The sequence below is a fragment of the Melanotaenia boesemani genome, chromosome 13 (assembly GCF_017639745.1).
Source record: "Melanotaenia boesemani isolate fMelBoe1 chromosome 13, fMelBoe1.pri, whole genome shotgun sequence".
Taxonomy (NCBI): Eukaryota; Metazoa; Chordata; class Actinopteri; order Atheriniformes; family Melanotaeniidae; genus Melanotaenia; species Melanotaenia boesemani.
The window spans coordinates 25,943,838-25,958,907 of NC_055694.1; the positions used below are offsets into that span (position 1 = coordinate 25,943,838).

The window sequence follows — 15,070 nt, forward strand, 5'->3', positions numbered from 1 at the left end:
TTTTTCTGGCTGATATTTACTGTATACATTGCATTCACCTGACCACACCTTGGCACTGTTGTTCTCTTATTACCAGAGCCAACTTCTGTTAGCTGTTAGCAAACTAGCTTCACAGTGACCTGCTGTCACCGACCAGCTGTCTGCCTGTCACTCTTTCCGTGTGTATTAGTTTGTGTGCATATGTGTGTGTGTCACTTGAGGCCAGACTCCCGTTGTGAGAGCAGCGGTGCGACAAAGGAACGATGATTAATTTCACTCCTAGTAACCTGCCTTGCCGATGTGGCTCTACCATGCCGTGTGTGTGTGTTTGAGAGATGTAGACTGTGTAGTCAGCAGGTGTGCTGTGATACTTTGGATGCCCTCCAATCAGGGTCAGACAGACGCATACACACAACTGAGATGACTACCATATAAATCCCACCTTACCTTTTCACATCTAGTTCTTTCTCATGGTCACATGCTCGTTTCCTGAACTCGTGACTGGCTGCATTCATAATAATAATTCACTGTCTTCTTTATTGTCTCTTGCATTAAATTGAAACTCATTTTTCGAAACAAAGTCCTGCTGTCAGAGTTATTAGCACTGTGTGGCTGTGTGTGTGCGTGTGCACAGACCATCCTCTGAACAGATGAGACCAAAATCAATTTCATTAGGGACCATGAATACAATGAGGAGCTGTTAACTCGCATTCACACACACACACACACAGCCAGATACACACTGTGCTGTAGATTTCATTAAGGAGAGGGCTTTTTCTCCTCCCTCTCTTCCCACCATCATGAAAAAAAACTACTTGAACATGTAGGACACTCATTTATGCTTTGTCCTAACCAGACTTTGGTAACATTAGTCTCAGTGAGACTAAAATGGTTAACAAGCTTCTATTTTCCCTTTCTTTCCTTCTCCATCCACATCCTCCCTTTCTTCTTTTCCTCCTCCTTCCCTTTGTCCAGCCATATAATTAACTTCATGTTTAACAGCTGAGGTTGGACAGGGCACTGCTGTGTCCACACAGTCCTACGGAGGTTGACAAGTTAGGAAGAACATGTTGGAGGGAGTGAATGAAGCAGAAAGCAGTTAAAAGAGGGAAGCCAAAATGAAAGATAACAGGAATAAACATTCACAATTGGATAATGAAAACAAAAGCATCCTTGTTACATTCTGTAAATACAAACCAAAAGGAAATTAAGTGCAAAATGATTTCAATTAAACAAATGGTGTAAAAACAAAAGAGAGAACGAGCTGTTTTTAAAAATTTGGCCGGGCTGAAGTGATGACAGGTTGTAAATGAGAAGTTTATCTCTGAAATGGGGGGAAAATATTCTCTGGTGCAAACAATAATCTGTTAAGAGTGATTCAAGTGTATTATGTCATTATTTATCATCATGGTAATATGTGATACGAAGAAAAAAAAAGAAAGATCATCTGCTGGTTAAAATGAAGCCTAGACTGAAACAAATGCAGTAGTGAATCCATTTATTGCTTCATTCTTACTGACTTTAGGACAACTTTTTTTATGTTTGTGTTGACCATGTGATTGAGGTGGGCGTTTAAACCAGTTTATAAGCTACTGGTTCTCAACAGAATACTCCTTGTGCCGACGTGTCAACTACTGGTGTGTCTCAGTTGTCCTCGGGACTTAGCAAAAAGAAAGTTCTGCCAGAAATGACGAAGTGATCTAGTTTTTCCGAACAGCAAACTCAGAACTTTCAGAGGACCAGCTTCCAGATTTAAAGATGGCTTCATTCGTTATCAGTAATTAGGTTTTTACGGTGAGCTTGTTCGTGAAAAATCACGTCAATATGTGTGGTTTATTAATTATCGTCACCAAAATTGTCTGCTGCCCTCATGGTTTACATTTCCACACTAGGTTTGTTATTTTTGTTTATACGGCATTTTAGATGCTCACAAATTGTCTGTTTTAGAGGCGTCCATTTTTGGTGCAGCTGGAACGCCAACTTCCTGGTAATGACGTCACCCACTATTGATCATGCGGAATTCCATGACAACTCGAACACTTCGTAAGTGGACACACTGGAAAATGGTTTGAAGAAAAGTAAAGCAGGACTGTTTGATGGTGCGTGACTGTTCTCTCAGTCTACCTGATCCAAAGGTGTGACCGGTGTTTGAACCCAGCATGGTGTTAATCACTGCAGCACTCCAGCCAAACCTCATTACTCCCCTTTTGTTCCCTTGTATTACCTTGTCCTCCTCTACACACTCTGGACTCACTTGCCTGCACACACACCAAGTCTCTATCCTGATATACCTCCTGTCGTCATCCCACCTCATCTGTCTCCATAACCATCCCAAACCCACTCCAGTCCATGGTCTATTTTTCTTCAAAAATAGTATTAGTCAAAAGTATTAAACTTCTTGTTTGTACTTTTTATTAAACTGCTGCCGAAAACGAGCAGGGGGATTTTTTACAACTTCACACCTCTCTATTTTCATGTGGAGTGGGTGTCAGGAAACAACTGCTAATTAATACCAGAGTTGTCAGCAAACAGCTCAGTGGCATTAATTAATCTGAATATGTCACAAATCTAATCTGCTTGGAAGATAAATCAATGCCCAACAAGCCTTCAGCATCATGACCACATCTGTTCATCTGCCTCATCCTTAACTGGATCTCAGTGAGGGTAAAAAAAAAGGTCAACGGACAGCAGCTAAGGAGCTGGATATTTCTCTCAGGGAGACCAAACCCAAAGTATTTGATTTAATTTATATTTATATTTAATTGTACAGAAAAACTTCACATATATCACATCTGAAGCGTGTGATACATATTTTGCACATGAGAAACATGGAACATTTTCATGGTTTTCAAATGTGAAACCCATTTAGTCTGTTATGTCTAGGTTTCATGTTATTTTCACATGTACAACATGACCAAAAATAAAAAAAAAAATAAAATAATTGTTTTTACATTTGATTATATGGGTTTCATATGGGAATTTACATGTGTTTCACATGCAGTTATATGGATTTCATATGTGCTTACATAGGCTTTGCGTGTTATTACCATGAAAATGTTCGAAAAACCCCATGTTTCACACGTTTGTGTTTCACATGTTCAAAATCAAAGTGCTTTCACATGTAATTATATGGGATTCACATGTTATTACCATGAACATGTTCCAAAACCATACGTTTTTCATGTGCACAATGTGTTTTATATGTCCAAAACCACATGGGGAAATATGTGGTTTCTCTGAAAGGGTGTGCACGAAGCAAAAAGTACATTTTTTCCAGATTGTCTGCCAGAAGCGGTTGAAAATTGAAGATTTATCGCGAATATAGCTTTACTCAAACAACTTTAGAGCACAGGACCATCTCACAAATACAGTATCTCACATAACTGAGTGCACCCCACACATTTTAAACTTTGTTATACAGAACTATGGTAACTAAACTTTGATATTCTGTATGTCAAAGTTTTATTTCTATGTTGTTCTCATGAAAAGAAATACTAAAACATTTGCAAAAATGTGAAGGGTCTACTCATATATGTGAGATACTGTAAACAGGAATTTTCTGCCTCTGATGGAAAAAGCTATTTGAAAAAGGGCCAGAAGTGTTTTCCTCTTCCATCCTTCTTTTGTTCATTCAGTCTTTACTTTTAATTCATTGGCAGAATAAATAAAATGTGTTAAAATAAAGCACACTCTCTTTATAATCTTTCCTGTCATCATGATCCATGTTTATTCCTGGAAAAGGGACTTTCTTGGCAGTCACTTTATGGAAGTTGGCCGGGACAGCAGAGCGTACACATCAGGAATGTCCTCACATGGATGATGTTCAAAAGCCCCACAATAACAACAGAGAAGGTCCTTTTAGAAGCACATCGGCATTTTCTAAAAGGTGCCTCTGATTTTATCTTTTCGAGTTTGTATTTAGGCATGATAATTATTTATTTTATTTTTTTATGAAATCTTGGTCATTTTGGTGTTGACTTTTTAATCTGCCTAATCTCACGATTAAAGTCAGAAGGCACCTCCAAAGGCAATGTGTGGGCCAAAAACTCATCAGAAAGTCACCTTTACCTTTTATCCAGATCCCAACTTTTTTGTACACTTCATGGAGTTGTGTAACCTGTAGTTGCAGATGGAAACTGTCCTTTATCTCACAAGGTGGATGACATCATAGCTGTGTCCTTCATTATGGCACACAACCTGTACCTGTAAATGTATATTTCTTCTAAAAAATATAAATAAATAGATAAAAAAACAAAAAACAAACATAACCCATGTCTGGACTACAGATAGAAAATGGAACCACCAGAATCTCAGATCTGCTTGATACATCATCTCTTCTTGCGGTGACTAAATTGTTATGCAATTTTATTCCTTTTTTTGTGTTTATAAAACTAATTGATTGGTGGATAATTACAATGCAAATAGCAGCAATTATGTTCAGTGCACTTATTGGAGTGGTACTGCTGAGCAAGATAGAGACGGGTATGATTGTCTTGCTTCAAAGAGGTAAACTAATCAGGGGGAAAAAAGTGTTTTAATGACTCATGCTCTCTCAATAACTTCAAAGCAGTAAGCTTTATGGGTCCTTTTTATTTTGGGCTAATAATCATCGTGGGAGCAGTTACAAAAGCATATTTAATACATGCCTTTAACACAGGTAGACACTGTTTTTTGAGGGGCTTTCATCTTTTAGGTTGGTTAATATGTTCCAGAAAGTGAAAAACAGGACAGATGGGAAACATAAAAAAGTTCCAGATGCCACTTTTATGGCTTTGAATTTAGCAAGCGCTGACAACACAAGAAAAACTGGAATTTATTAAGGTGCTCCTTTCAGGTGTTTGGGTTCTTGTAGGAGGATGACATTTTTTGCGAAACTCCAGCAATAGAGATACATTTAAATAAACCAAAACAAACTAATACAACAAAGTTTTAATCTTTGATTTGATTGCAAATTGCTAAATTTCAGTATAGATTTCCAAGAAGTGAGTTATTGTGGAATTTCTTAAAGTTTCACAACTTCTGCTGCTCGCTCCATAAGGATTATGGAGTGTCTGGACACTCTAACTTCTAAGTGCAGAGGTCGCAGAAGGAGATCAGAAACCTGCAGGCTAGTAGATGAGATGAAAATTCACAGTCACCTGCCTCAGTCTGTGGTCCCCTCTGTGCCAGCTGACCTGAATCCCCCTCCAACTGCCCTCTGCCCCGAGCTGTAGGGCAGAGCGTGCCCCCTGTTCTTACCCCCCCTCCTTCTCACTCCACCACAGTCCGTCACTCATCATAAATGATTTGGCAGCCCAGGGCATGTAACAGTCTGAGAATGGCCAAATAAAAATGTTTTCTGTATGTGTGTGTGTGTTGTAAGGGCTCTCGTGCGCTGTTTTTGACAGCAAGTAGAGAAATGATCAGAGAGAGATGAAAGGTCATACTCACTTTACGTCAAAAGTTTCAGTGTGTGTCTTGATGTGAAAGCAGCTTTGGGGACGGATAAAACAAATGACCTTTGGGGAGTTTCTACAGGAATAAACATCCTTCACACACGCATACAAACACACACAACAACAGTAACAACAAGAAGCGCACATGCCCTGAAAGTCATGAAAAGTTATGTCATTTTTATCCTTATTGAAAGAGTCACAAATGCTTGAATATCGTTCAGTTTACTTTTAGTCCCAAAGGAGTGACTCCTCAAACTCTTAAAGCACTTGACTTGACCCTTGCGGCTTCCTCCTCTTAAGAAACAAATAGGCGCGCAGTGATGACAGCCTGCTCGCTAATGAACCTTCTGTTTGGAGAAAGATGAAGGAAGCTCTGGTAGAGATTTGGCAGATGAAAACCACAAAAACTGTTGAGACCAAGGGAAGAAACACACACAAAAAAGTGCAGAAAAATACTGAAGTTTTAGCCGAATGAACTGCTGTCAGGTGATGGATGAGCAGATGGAGTTCAGGAAATTAGAAAGAGAAAAATCCAGTCCAAGAAGAACAGAGAAAAGAAAAGGGGAAAAGATTTACTCACTGCTGCAGGAGTGACCTGCATAACACTTTTGCCAGTAGACTCAACTCTGGCAGGCACCAAATGAAGAACCATCATTTGGCTGTGTACCGTTGCTACAATCTGAACATTGTAGAGCCATCAGAAATGAGTTTACTTCAGTCTAAACATAAATAAAATCAAAGAATAGGACTGAAAATGTCATTATGTCACTTCTGTCAGTGGATTTTTTTATTTTCTTGATATGTCAAGCAAATATGTTGCATTTGATGTAAAGTGGTTATTTGGTGCTTCCTTGTCCTTCATATGATCAATATTATTGTTGTTATCAATATTATCTTTTGTAGTACTATTAGTTATACATATTGCCAGACTTAGAAACTTTCTTTTGTCTTCCCCTCAATGCACATTATTTATTTGACACCTCTATGTGCATGCACTTGATACATTTATCCTTTTATTTGCCAGCCTAGATGACTCAATTTTATATTATTTTTATATTTTCTTTTAAAATTTTATAAGCTTTTCCTTCACTCAGTTTCTCTTCAAATATTGCCACTGTTTGCAATAAGATAAAGCAAAATCAATTGGAGCAAACAGCATTAAGGATATGTTTAGTTTAATATACTGAATTATGTATGAAGACAATAAAAATTCTTACATTAATCAATTGAGTTATGCTATGTTACGACCCGACTCAGGGGTATGGAAGGGCGTAACAAAGAAAACACGGCGTGGACAGGTGGTACTTCAAAATAAAAGCACATTTATTTACAATTCCCGTGAAAGTGATGGACAACCTGTAAAACAAAATAAAGATGAGCTGGGGTTAGCGGACCTGCAGAAAGAAACAAACCAAAACCTATACCAAACACTCACCGAGTGCACACACAGACACAACTGTAACTCGGTGAGGAAACTAAAACCAAACAAAAGCAACAGGCCCATAAACTAAAGTGACCGTCATCACAACACAATAAAACGCTAACCTAGCCCAGCTCTAACACAAACACAAAGTAAACTTAACACAACTAAACACTTAAGCACCCATTGTGGGAAAGGAGGTGGTCGCTACACACACACACCCGGTGCACAACATGAGGGGGAGAGCGGCATGAGCCTTTCTGGGATCTCCCCCCCTCCAGACCTGCCTCGGCCGCAGCCTTTTCAGCCTAAGCTTCTCCGTAGGCTGCGGCCTGACTGGTCCAGAGGGGTGCCAGTCACACAGGGGCGGGGACAAAGGCGCTGGCCTTGGCCACTCAGGGCAGCGCTCTTCCGCCCCCAATCAACACACAAACGGCCTCAGCTGTCTCTGACCAGCAGGGCCGTAACATGCTATATGCGGGTTAGACACTATGTATAGAAATTAGAAAAAAGAAAGAATGGGGAACAACTTGGCATACGTTTTAGGTTGGGTAAGTAAAGTGTGTAAGTTTGTGGGTTTATGTGCAACACAGTGGAACAGTTGAGTACAGCTGATCAGTACATGTGATGCTGCAGCGTAACCATAAAAACTGTTTTTGTATTTAAGCTTTTGTAGCCAATTTGTAATCATGTTTTTTATTGTTTGTTCTGTTTTCTTCCTCCAGATCTTGGTAAACTCCATTTCCCAGCCTGCTATGTTGTATGAGAATGTGGAGGTGAGCGACGGGACCCCCATCCTGAGAGATCTGCTCTTCAGCCCCAATCATCAGTTCTTATATGCTCTCACTGATAAGCAGGTATGAGAAAGACTCTCCAAAGTACAATGATCTACAATACAGTTTGGCTCTGTCAGTGTGTGATGCAGTCAACTCCTGACACTGACAGAGGAAATGATAACTGAATATCAGTAATAATTTATCTGTCTGACAGGTGTAGAGATGGATACAGTGATACGTGACAAACTATGACATGCAAATTCATGCCCAAGTATTTTCATTTGTACTTGTGATTGCAGAAATGCAGGCACTTCCCTATTAAAGATGTATTTCTACAATATCACACATATCTTTATCAGTAGAGTCAGCATGTGTACTTATTAAAGCACCCACAGATTGAGACTGAGAATATGAAGGTAGTAGAGGAACACTTGAGAAGTAGATGAGGTGAGGTGTGTTAAAAACCTACACTGTGTTATCAGGGAATCGAGCTAATTACATTCATACATACATGCATACATTAGCACATATGTTGTAACCTGGAATAGATTCCATAAACATACAGATATCTTTCTCTGCCTATCTTTGTGAGGGCTCCAGCAATGCTTTCATTTACTTCCACTATCATTAATGATCATGGCTGAATGTCTAACCCTTAACCTAATTTTAATTTTATTCTAAGCCGAATACTAAAATTATTAGCCATCAAAAAGCCATTTGTAGTGATGCTGTGGGATCTACCATGTTGATTTCCACAAGAGTAGTGTGCTCCCCCTGTTTGAACCACACCAATTTAGCAAGGTTTTAAGGAGTGAACTCCAGATTAAGTGGTAACTTAATGATTTGATGATAAATCTTTTCATATAATTTATGAAGACTAACTGTTGTTATGATATTCTCTTTTTCTTTTCCTCATTTCCTCTGATTATTTCCTCTTGTGTTTCTTTGCTGAATCAGCTTTGGTGCTCATTCAAAATAGCCAATATGTTGATATCCAGTTACTAGCGTGTAAAGCAAAACACAGCTGTGACATGATGCTCTGGGCTGGAACACAGAGTGGTGAAGTGTGGATTCTCTGCTGACTGGGAACCTTCCCTGGCGCGTTCCAAAGTGTTTTTATTTTATTTATGTATTTATTTTGGGGGGGGTGATACCATTATTAGGTACTAAACTTATGCTATCCAATACCATAAATGTACCATAAAAACTGTTTTGTTTTTTTTTTTTTTGCCATGGAATGGGTGATAAGTCCCTTTTGTTTTGTGTTTAGGTTAACCCAATTAGAGGCATAACGAATAAGAACATTTGAGGAAGACTTCAGTTTAATGCAGTCTATCTACTACATCACTCAGCAATAACTATAATGTTGAATTTTTTCTTACAACATGAAGGAAATCAGAAAATGTAAAGGCTTCTTTATAAAAGGAGAATTTATGACTGAATGATTGATGATGTCATTCTATATTGCTTAATGTCACATTCACAGGCTGTACTAAATTTCACATAGGGCCGTCATTGGCCTGTGGGCATGCACTGTCTTTCTTCTTCTCTGTCCTACACACAAACACAGTCATACCTAATTAATTTCTTACAGGCCAAAGCTTGATTTTATTCTTCCAGTAGGAATACATATGCATACATTATTTGCATTTATTAGAAAACACGCTTCATAAAGTGAATTATGAAATTGAAGACAGCTTTTTATCCTATCAAAACATAATAAATAATAATAAAAAAAGAACCGTTCAATGGTCAATGAAACACCACCAACAACAACAAAAAAAAACATATTTTTAGCTCTATTTTTTTTTCTCTGTATTAATAAGCATAGCATTTTCTTGAAAATATCTCAGTCTCAGCTGCGTTTCATTTCCCCACACTGATCCAACCAATAGATTAGTACAGATTAGTACAGTGCATATAAAATCTTACAGCCCCAGCATCCATGGCTTATCTTGGAATGCCTTCATTTTTTGGTTTCATCCTGGAGTCCCTATCTTCTGTTGTCTTTTTCCTTTACCTTTACTACTCTCTTATCTCAAAATGGTTAATGACCTCAATGCGATAACCTTCAATGAGACTTTGCCAGTATGTAGACAGTTCAGTATAATTTACCAGCGATTAGACTTAATTGACTTCCATGTGTCTGAATGAGCACTGAGAGGAAGTGGAGTGTAATTGATACAAATGGATGGCGTCACCGTTGATGTGACAGAGGAAGGGGGTAAGAGGAAACGAGGCCGTACACACATGGGCAGTTATCATGGAAACTTAAATAAAACTTAAATAAGGAGAACTACTTATGCAAGCTTACGTAGTCCACCCACACAAAGGTACACAAGCTGATTTTGGAGACATGCTGCCACAGTTGTAGAAATGAAAGGCCTAAATGCACGCTCACAGACGAAGGAGGCAGATGGATGGGTAATTAATGACTACTGACTGGACCAAAAAGCATAAGTGCTACTCAGGCATTGTCCAGAAACAAAAATCCCAAAACAGACCATTGCATGATGGAACTTGAGCTTAACATTGGATAGAGAAATGATGATTCTGTTGCAAGGAAAAATAAAATTAAATAAATAAAAAAAAAACTGGTATACTGAGACAGATGATCACACAAGACAGGTAAGTCCAACCAGTAAATGATTCCAAATAAGAAACAAGGACAAGGAGCAAAACTAAACAAAAACCTAAAACAAACAGGTTTAAACAGCAAGGTAAGGTAACCAAGACAGAGCGAGAAGACAGACTTCAAGATGAAACAGAAATATGATAAGCAAGAATAAAAAAATGCAAGCATAATCAAAACCAGTAAACCATTTTACAAGCATTCACAGGCGTTTAACCCTTTAAAAACTGCAATAGATGGTCCGCTTGTCTCTACAAAGTTATTTTTCTGCATAATGGTGTCATTTCTTGGATTAGTGTTTCTTATTTCTAGGATCTGTACAACTTAGGCTAAAAAGTTATAAAAATCAGTGGGCAATATTAACTTTCAAAGGTGTTGAAATTTTGTCCTAGTTATAAAAAATACACAAAAATCTGAAAATTTCTCATCACATTTTACTAAATAAACCAGCTAAACTTAACAATCCAAAACATTTCCAAATGTACAAAAATTAAGAAAATTTTCTACAATACATTACATGAAATGAAACTTTGACATACAGAATATCAAAGTTTAGTTTCCATAGTTCTGTATAACAAAGTTTATTTTATATAGTGTTATCTCATGAAAAGATATACTAAAATATTTGCAAAAATGTGAGGGGTGTACTCACTTATGTGAGATAGTGTACATGTTAACTCATAAAACCGCATATAATTCAATTTTTTTTTTTAAAAATTCACAACATTATATATAAAAAAAAAAAAAAAAAACTGCTTTCGGGCGTTCAAGACTGTAAAAGTAAAGCAATAATATCTATGAGAATGATAATACAGGGTTTAGGCTTTTGTCTGTTTCAGCCAGCAGTGCTCTGCAGCTGCTCAGCAAGATGAAGGAAGTCCATGCTGGGAGCATCCCTTTTATTTCCTCTCATCTGCATTAAAGATGACTGCTATTGCCACCAGAAAGCCTCTTTTAATTATTAAAGCCAGTGTTTTATTTTTGATGAGCACTGATATGTCCCCTACATGTCTGTCCATGTTAGTTCACTGACAGAAGGGAGGTCTGCCACCAGGAGAGAAGCCTATTAGAGCCCACAGTGCTTGCTTTTCAACACACTCAATCATCATGCTGTTACATTTTACAAATGTAGTCAGTAAATGTAGACATGTATGACATAGACTCGTCTTAAAACTAAATTTTTTTCCTGTTTCCAGAAGGGGGGGTGACTCTAGTGGGTGTCCAAGAAAAATCCCTTAGTTCTCATTTATTTTCCCTTAAACATTTTATAGTTAAACAGTTTATGACCTCAAATTCTACATTCTTTTTGATAAAGTATTTTATTAGGACAAATACCATCTGACATTTAGAGTTGATGATAAACTAGACTAGGCTTTAAGGGGAAAAATCACTTTCTATGGTTTCCTTTTAGATCCCTCTCTTCTTTTTAGTATCTGGTTTCAAAAGTAAAAAATGGAAAAACACAAAATCTGAAACTTAACAATTTAAGTAATAGTCCACACACACCAGTGGGTAACATTACTCGTAGCTTTTTTAGTTAGTTTTATTCTTTTTTTTAACCGTTACCTCTCATTTTACTTAACTTACAAAACACCATAGAAGCTTTTTTGTTGTATTTTTTCAATGTTTTGCTTAATTATTCAGTAGTTATAAGGAATGGTGCTAAATGGGGCACAGCTTGGTACTGTTATGGTTATTTGTGTTTGAGCCGGTTTTTGCCACACTGCAGCTGTAATGGAAATTTTTCTTTTAAATTGAATATTTTCTCTCGCTGTGAAAGTCAGATTCACTCTAATTGACAGACAAGACGAGATGAGACTAATAGCCCTTCACTTTCAGATCTTCAGTATTGGTCAAATTCACAGTCCAGTCAGAGAATGAGCCTGAAAAGGAGAGATGGAGAGCACGAGCGGGTTAGAGTTGTGGAGGTGGGAAAATATAATTGGTTTGCAGGATATGCTGTGTTATTTCCTCTAACTCTGCCTGCCTTATATTTGCAATACTCCTCTGCTTCTGCACATCTGTCCGTCTCCAATGAAGTGGGTTTGTGGAGTAACTACTCTCTCAGTAATGGGTTCAGACAGCATAGAATAGAGGAAGGGCCTCTTTCTCCCGCTGCTGGGGATGTGAAGTTCTGCTCCAGGCAGCGAAAGACCAGAATGGGCAGAGCTCTTCTGTTCTGCTGATGAGGAGTGTCCTCTTAGTTAGAGGCTGTCTGGACTCAGGATAATTTATTGGGTTTTAATGGAGTTAGCCAAGCTGAGGGGCTCTAAGAGGTAATGATCCCTTAACAGTCAAAAATAGAATTTCACCATGTCCGATCAGCTGTTTTGTCTATTTGGAAGCTGAGGTTACTACTTTTAGAAACAGTTTTGTCATTTGAACGAACAAAAGCTAAACTTGATCATTAGCTAATTTAATACAACCTCATTTAACAACCTTATTATAAAAACAACATTCACGAATGTCATTTGAGAGGACTTGATGCATCTGACTTTCGGACCTTTCCCGGGCGACCTGAAAGCCTGTCGTACACAAACTCTCTACAATGATAACTTTCACTTTTTCCACCCTGTACTGTTTGTTCTTCTCCTCTCTTTTCCTCTTCTCCATCCCTCCATTTCCTTCCCCTTGTTGAATAATAGAAATGCCAAGAGATGAGAGCTCAAACATCAAAAAGCCCATTTCCCAGGTTGACAGAGCAATTTACCTTTTCCCATATTCACTTGCACATAATTAAATGTGGTGGATTGGACTGCAGCATATAGACCACATATCAGTATAGCAGTACTGACTGTGAGAAAACATAAAACTGATTCACAGCGAGAGGCGGCTTTTCGATTAGCGCGCACCTGATTTACACGTGCCTCTTTGCATTTTTTTTCTATACACACACACACACACGCACACACACACACACACCACTGCTCACACAGATAGCCGCACTGTTTTATCTATTTTTCTTTTTCTTTTTTTTTTTACTCCATGTATCTTTGACTGCTTCCTGCTTTGATCTATTTTGGTCTCTTTGGTGATTTCGCATCATTTTTCACTCATAAAAATGAACAACGGCACTAAATCAATTTTATCATTGCTGTTGTTTCTCAGTTTTGTGTTCAAATTGTCCCAGGCTAATAAAAACAGAGCAGTTAGAGAGATTTTTCATCCTGTCATCACTCCGTTGGTGACGTCACTGAGACAGAAATATTTCTTTTATCCTTCGTGTCCCTGTGGATGACATCACCTAATTGCTTCAAAGTAAGTGACTAAGTGGATTACAGCTCATAATGTATTGATTTCCACTGTACCTTTGTACTCAATGAGTTGCTTATCATGTAATTACAAGTCTTACTTCTAGCATGCAGCTCTCTTTTCACTTATTGCCATGATATTGGGATGTTCTTTTACATCACTGCAGATTAAAAGAGCCTTAGGATTTTGCAGTTGGCTGTCTACTTCATGTGTCAATATCCAGTATCTGTTCTCTGATCTTTTTCCCTTGTCTAGTTGTAGTGTCATGACCAGATTTGCACTGCTGAACTCCATGGGAAAGGTCAACCTTTTCTGCTTGTAAAACCGCTACATAGAGTGACCCACAGTAGCGAGCAGCCTCGTCCGTGTGAAGAGGCTCAAATGCTGTCATAATGGTCCAGTGATGCACCTCTATATATCGATTTAGCTACTGTACAGAAATGTACTGCACTGTACTGTGCAGCACGAAGGAGAAACCATACCCCTGGCACCACATTAGAAAGGGCTCATATTCAATTCAGTCAGCATCTACAGCACTTTGAGGTCAGGGAGAAAATACTGCCATGTACTTCTTTTTTAAGCGGTTTCTTTGGTGTTTGTCAAGACTTTGAAGTTGCTAAAAATGTGTGTGAAGACATGCAGAGACTGGGAGAATACTAAGGACAGGATACATGAATCTGTGGGAAGTGTCCGTGGTCAGTCAGTTGTTTAGGAGCAGTGTGTCTTTGCATTTAGTTTGCATGGGAAATTTAAATGAGTGATGTGGAGGTTTTATTGCTAAAACACAGTTATTTCAAACAAAGTCGATGTCGCTCTCAAGTCTGACGCTTTATTTTTATTAAATTTTATAAATTGTGGTGGATTTTTTTCTTTTCTTTTGGTCTTTTGTTATTTTTTTACAAAAAAAAAAAAAAAAAAAAACTGACAAACTTTTTCTGAAAAGCTTTTGACAACAGAGAAGAACATCTTGTTAAAAGCCTTGATTTCAAAAAGGAGTTAATGGAATGTCATGTTAAGTATTATTTTCCTTATTCCACTGCTCACTGGCCAAACAAAAGAAAGACCACTACCTTGAATTTTCATGCAGTTTTCACAGCTCATAACTTGTTTTTACGAGAATGTTTGACTGATTTGTTGCACAATCATTAAACATTCAGCCACGGACATGCCCTTCCCAGGGAAATGTCAGCTGATTCCAGTCACCTTAGAAAGAACTGGTTGGCAGTTGAATGGTCCATGCTTGGGTCCTAAGTACCTGCTTCTGTATGAACCCATAAGTTCCAAATGCAATGGAAATGTCAATCAAGGAACCTATGACTTGAGACTCGGGGACAATTCTCTTTTTTTAGTGGCTCTAGCTGAGCCATTGGAAAGCCCAGTTATCTCTTCATGTCTTTGTCTCTAGATCAGTACTAATCTTACAACTGATGATGTATGCATTGTAGGTTGTAACTGAAGAAGTGAGTCGAACAGTGAGTGGGATGTAAAATGATTGCTTCTGTGGTTTTAGTCTTTGACTTTTACTTAATGGCAACATGCTTCAGTTTGATGCGAGCTTGTTTAGGGTTAGGTTACT

At 38.2% G+C, this 15,070-nt stretch overlaps 1 protein-coding gene across 2 annotated transcripts in view; it reads left to right on the plus strand.

Annotated features, from left to right (window-relative positions):
- Positions 1-15,070, plus strand: part of LOC121651197 (plexin-A1-like) — a 262,523-nt gene that overhangs the window by 117,261 nt on the left and 130,192 nt on the right. For both annotated transcript variants that reach the window (XM_042003180.1, XM_042003181.1), the window contains exon 4: positions 7,560-7,691. In XM_042003180.1, coding sequence (XP_041859114.1) covers positions 7,560-7,691 — 132 coding nt within the window. The remainder of the gene's footprint in view (positions 1-7,559; positions 7,692-15,070) is intronic.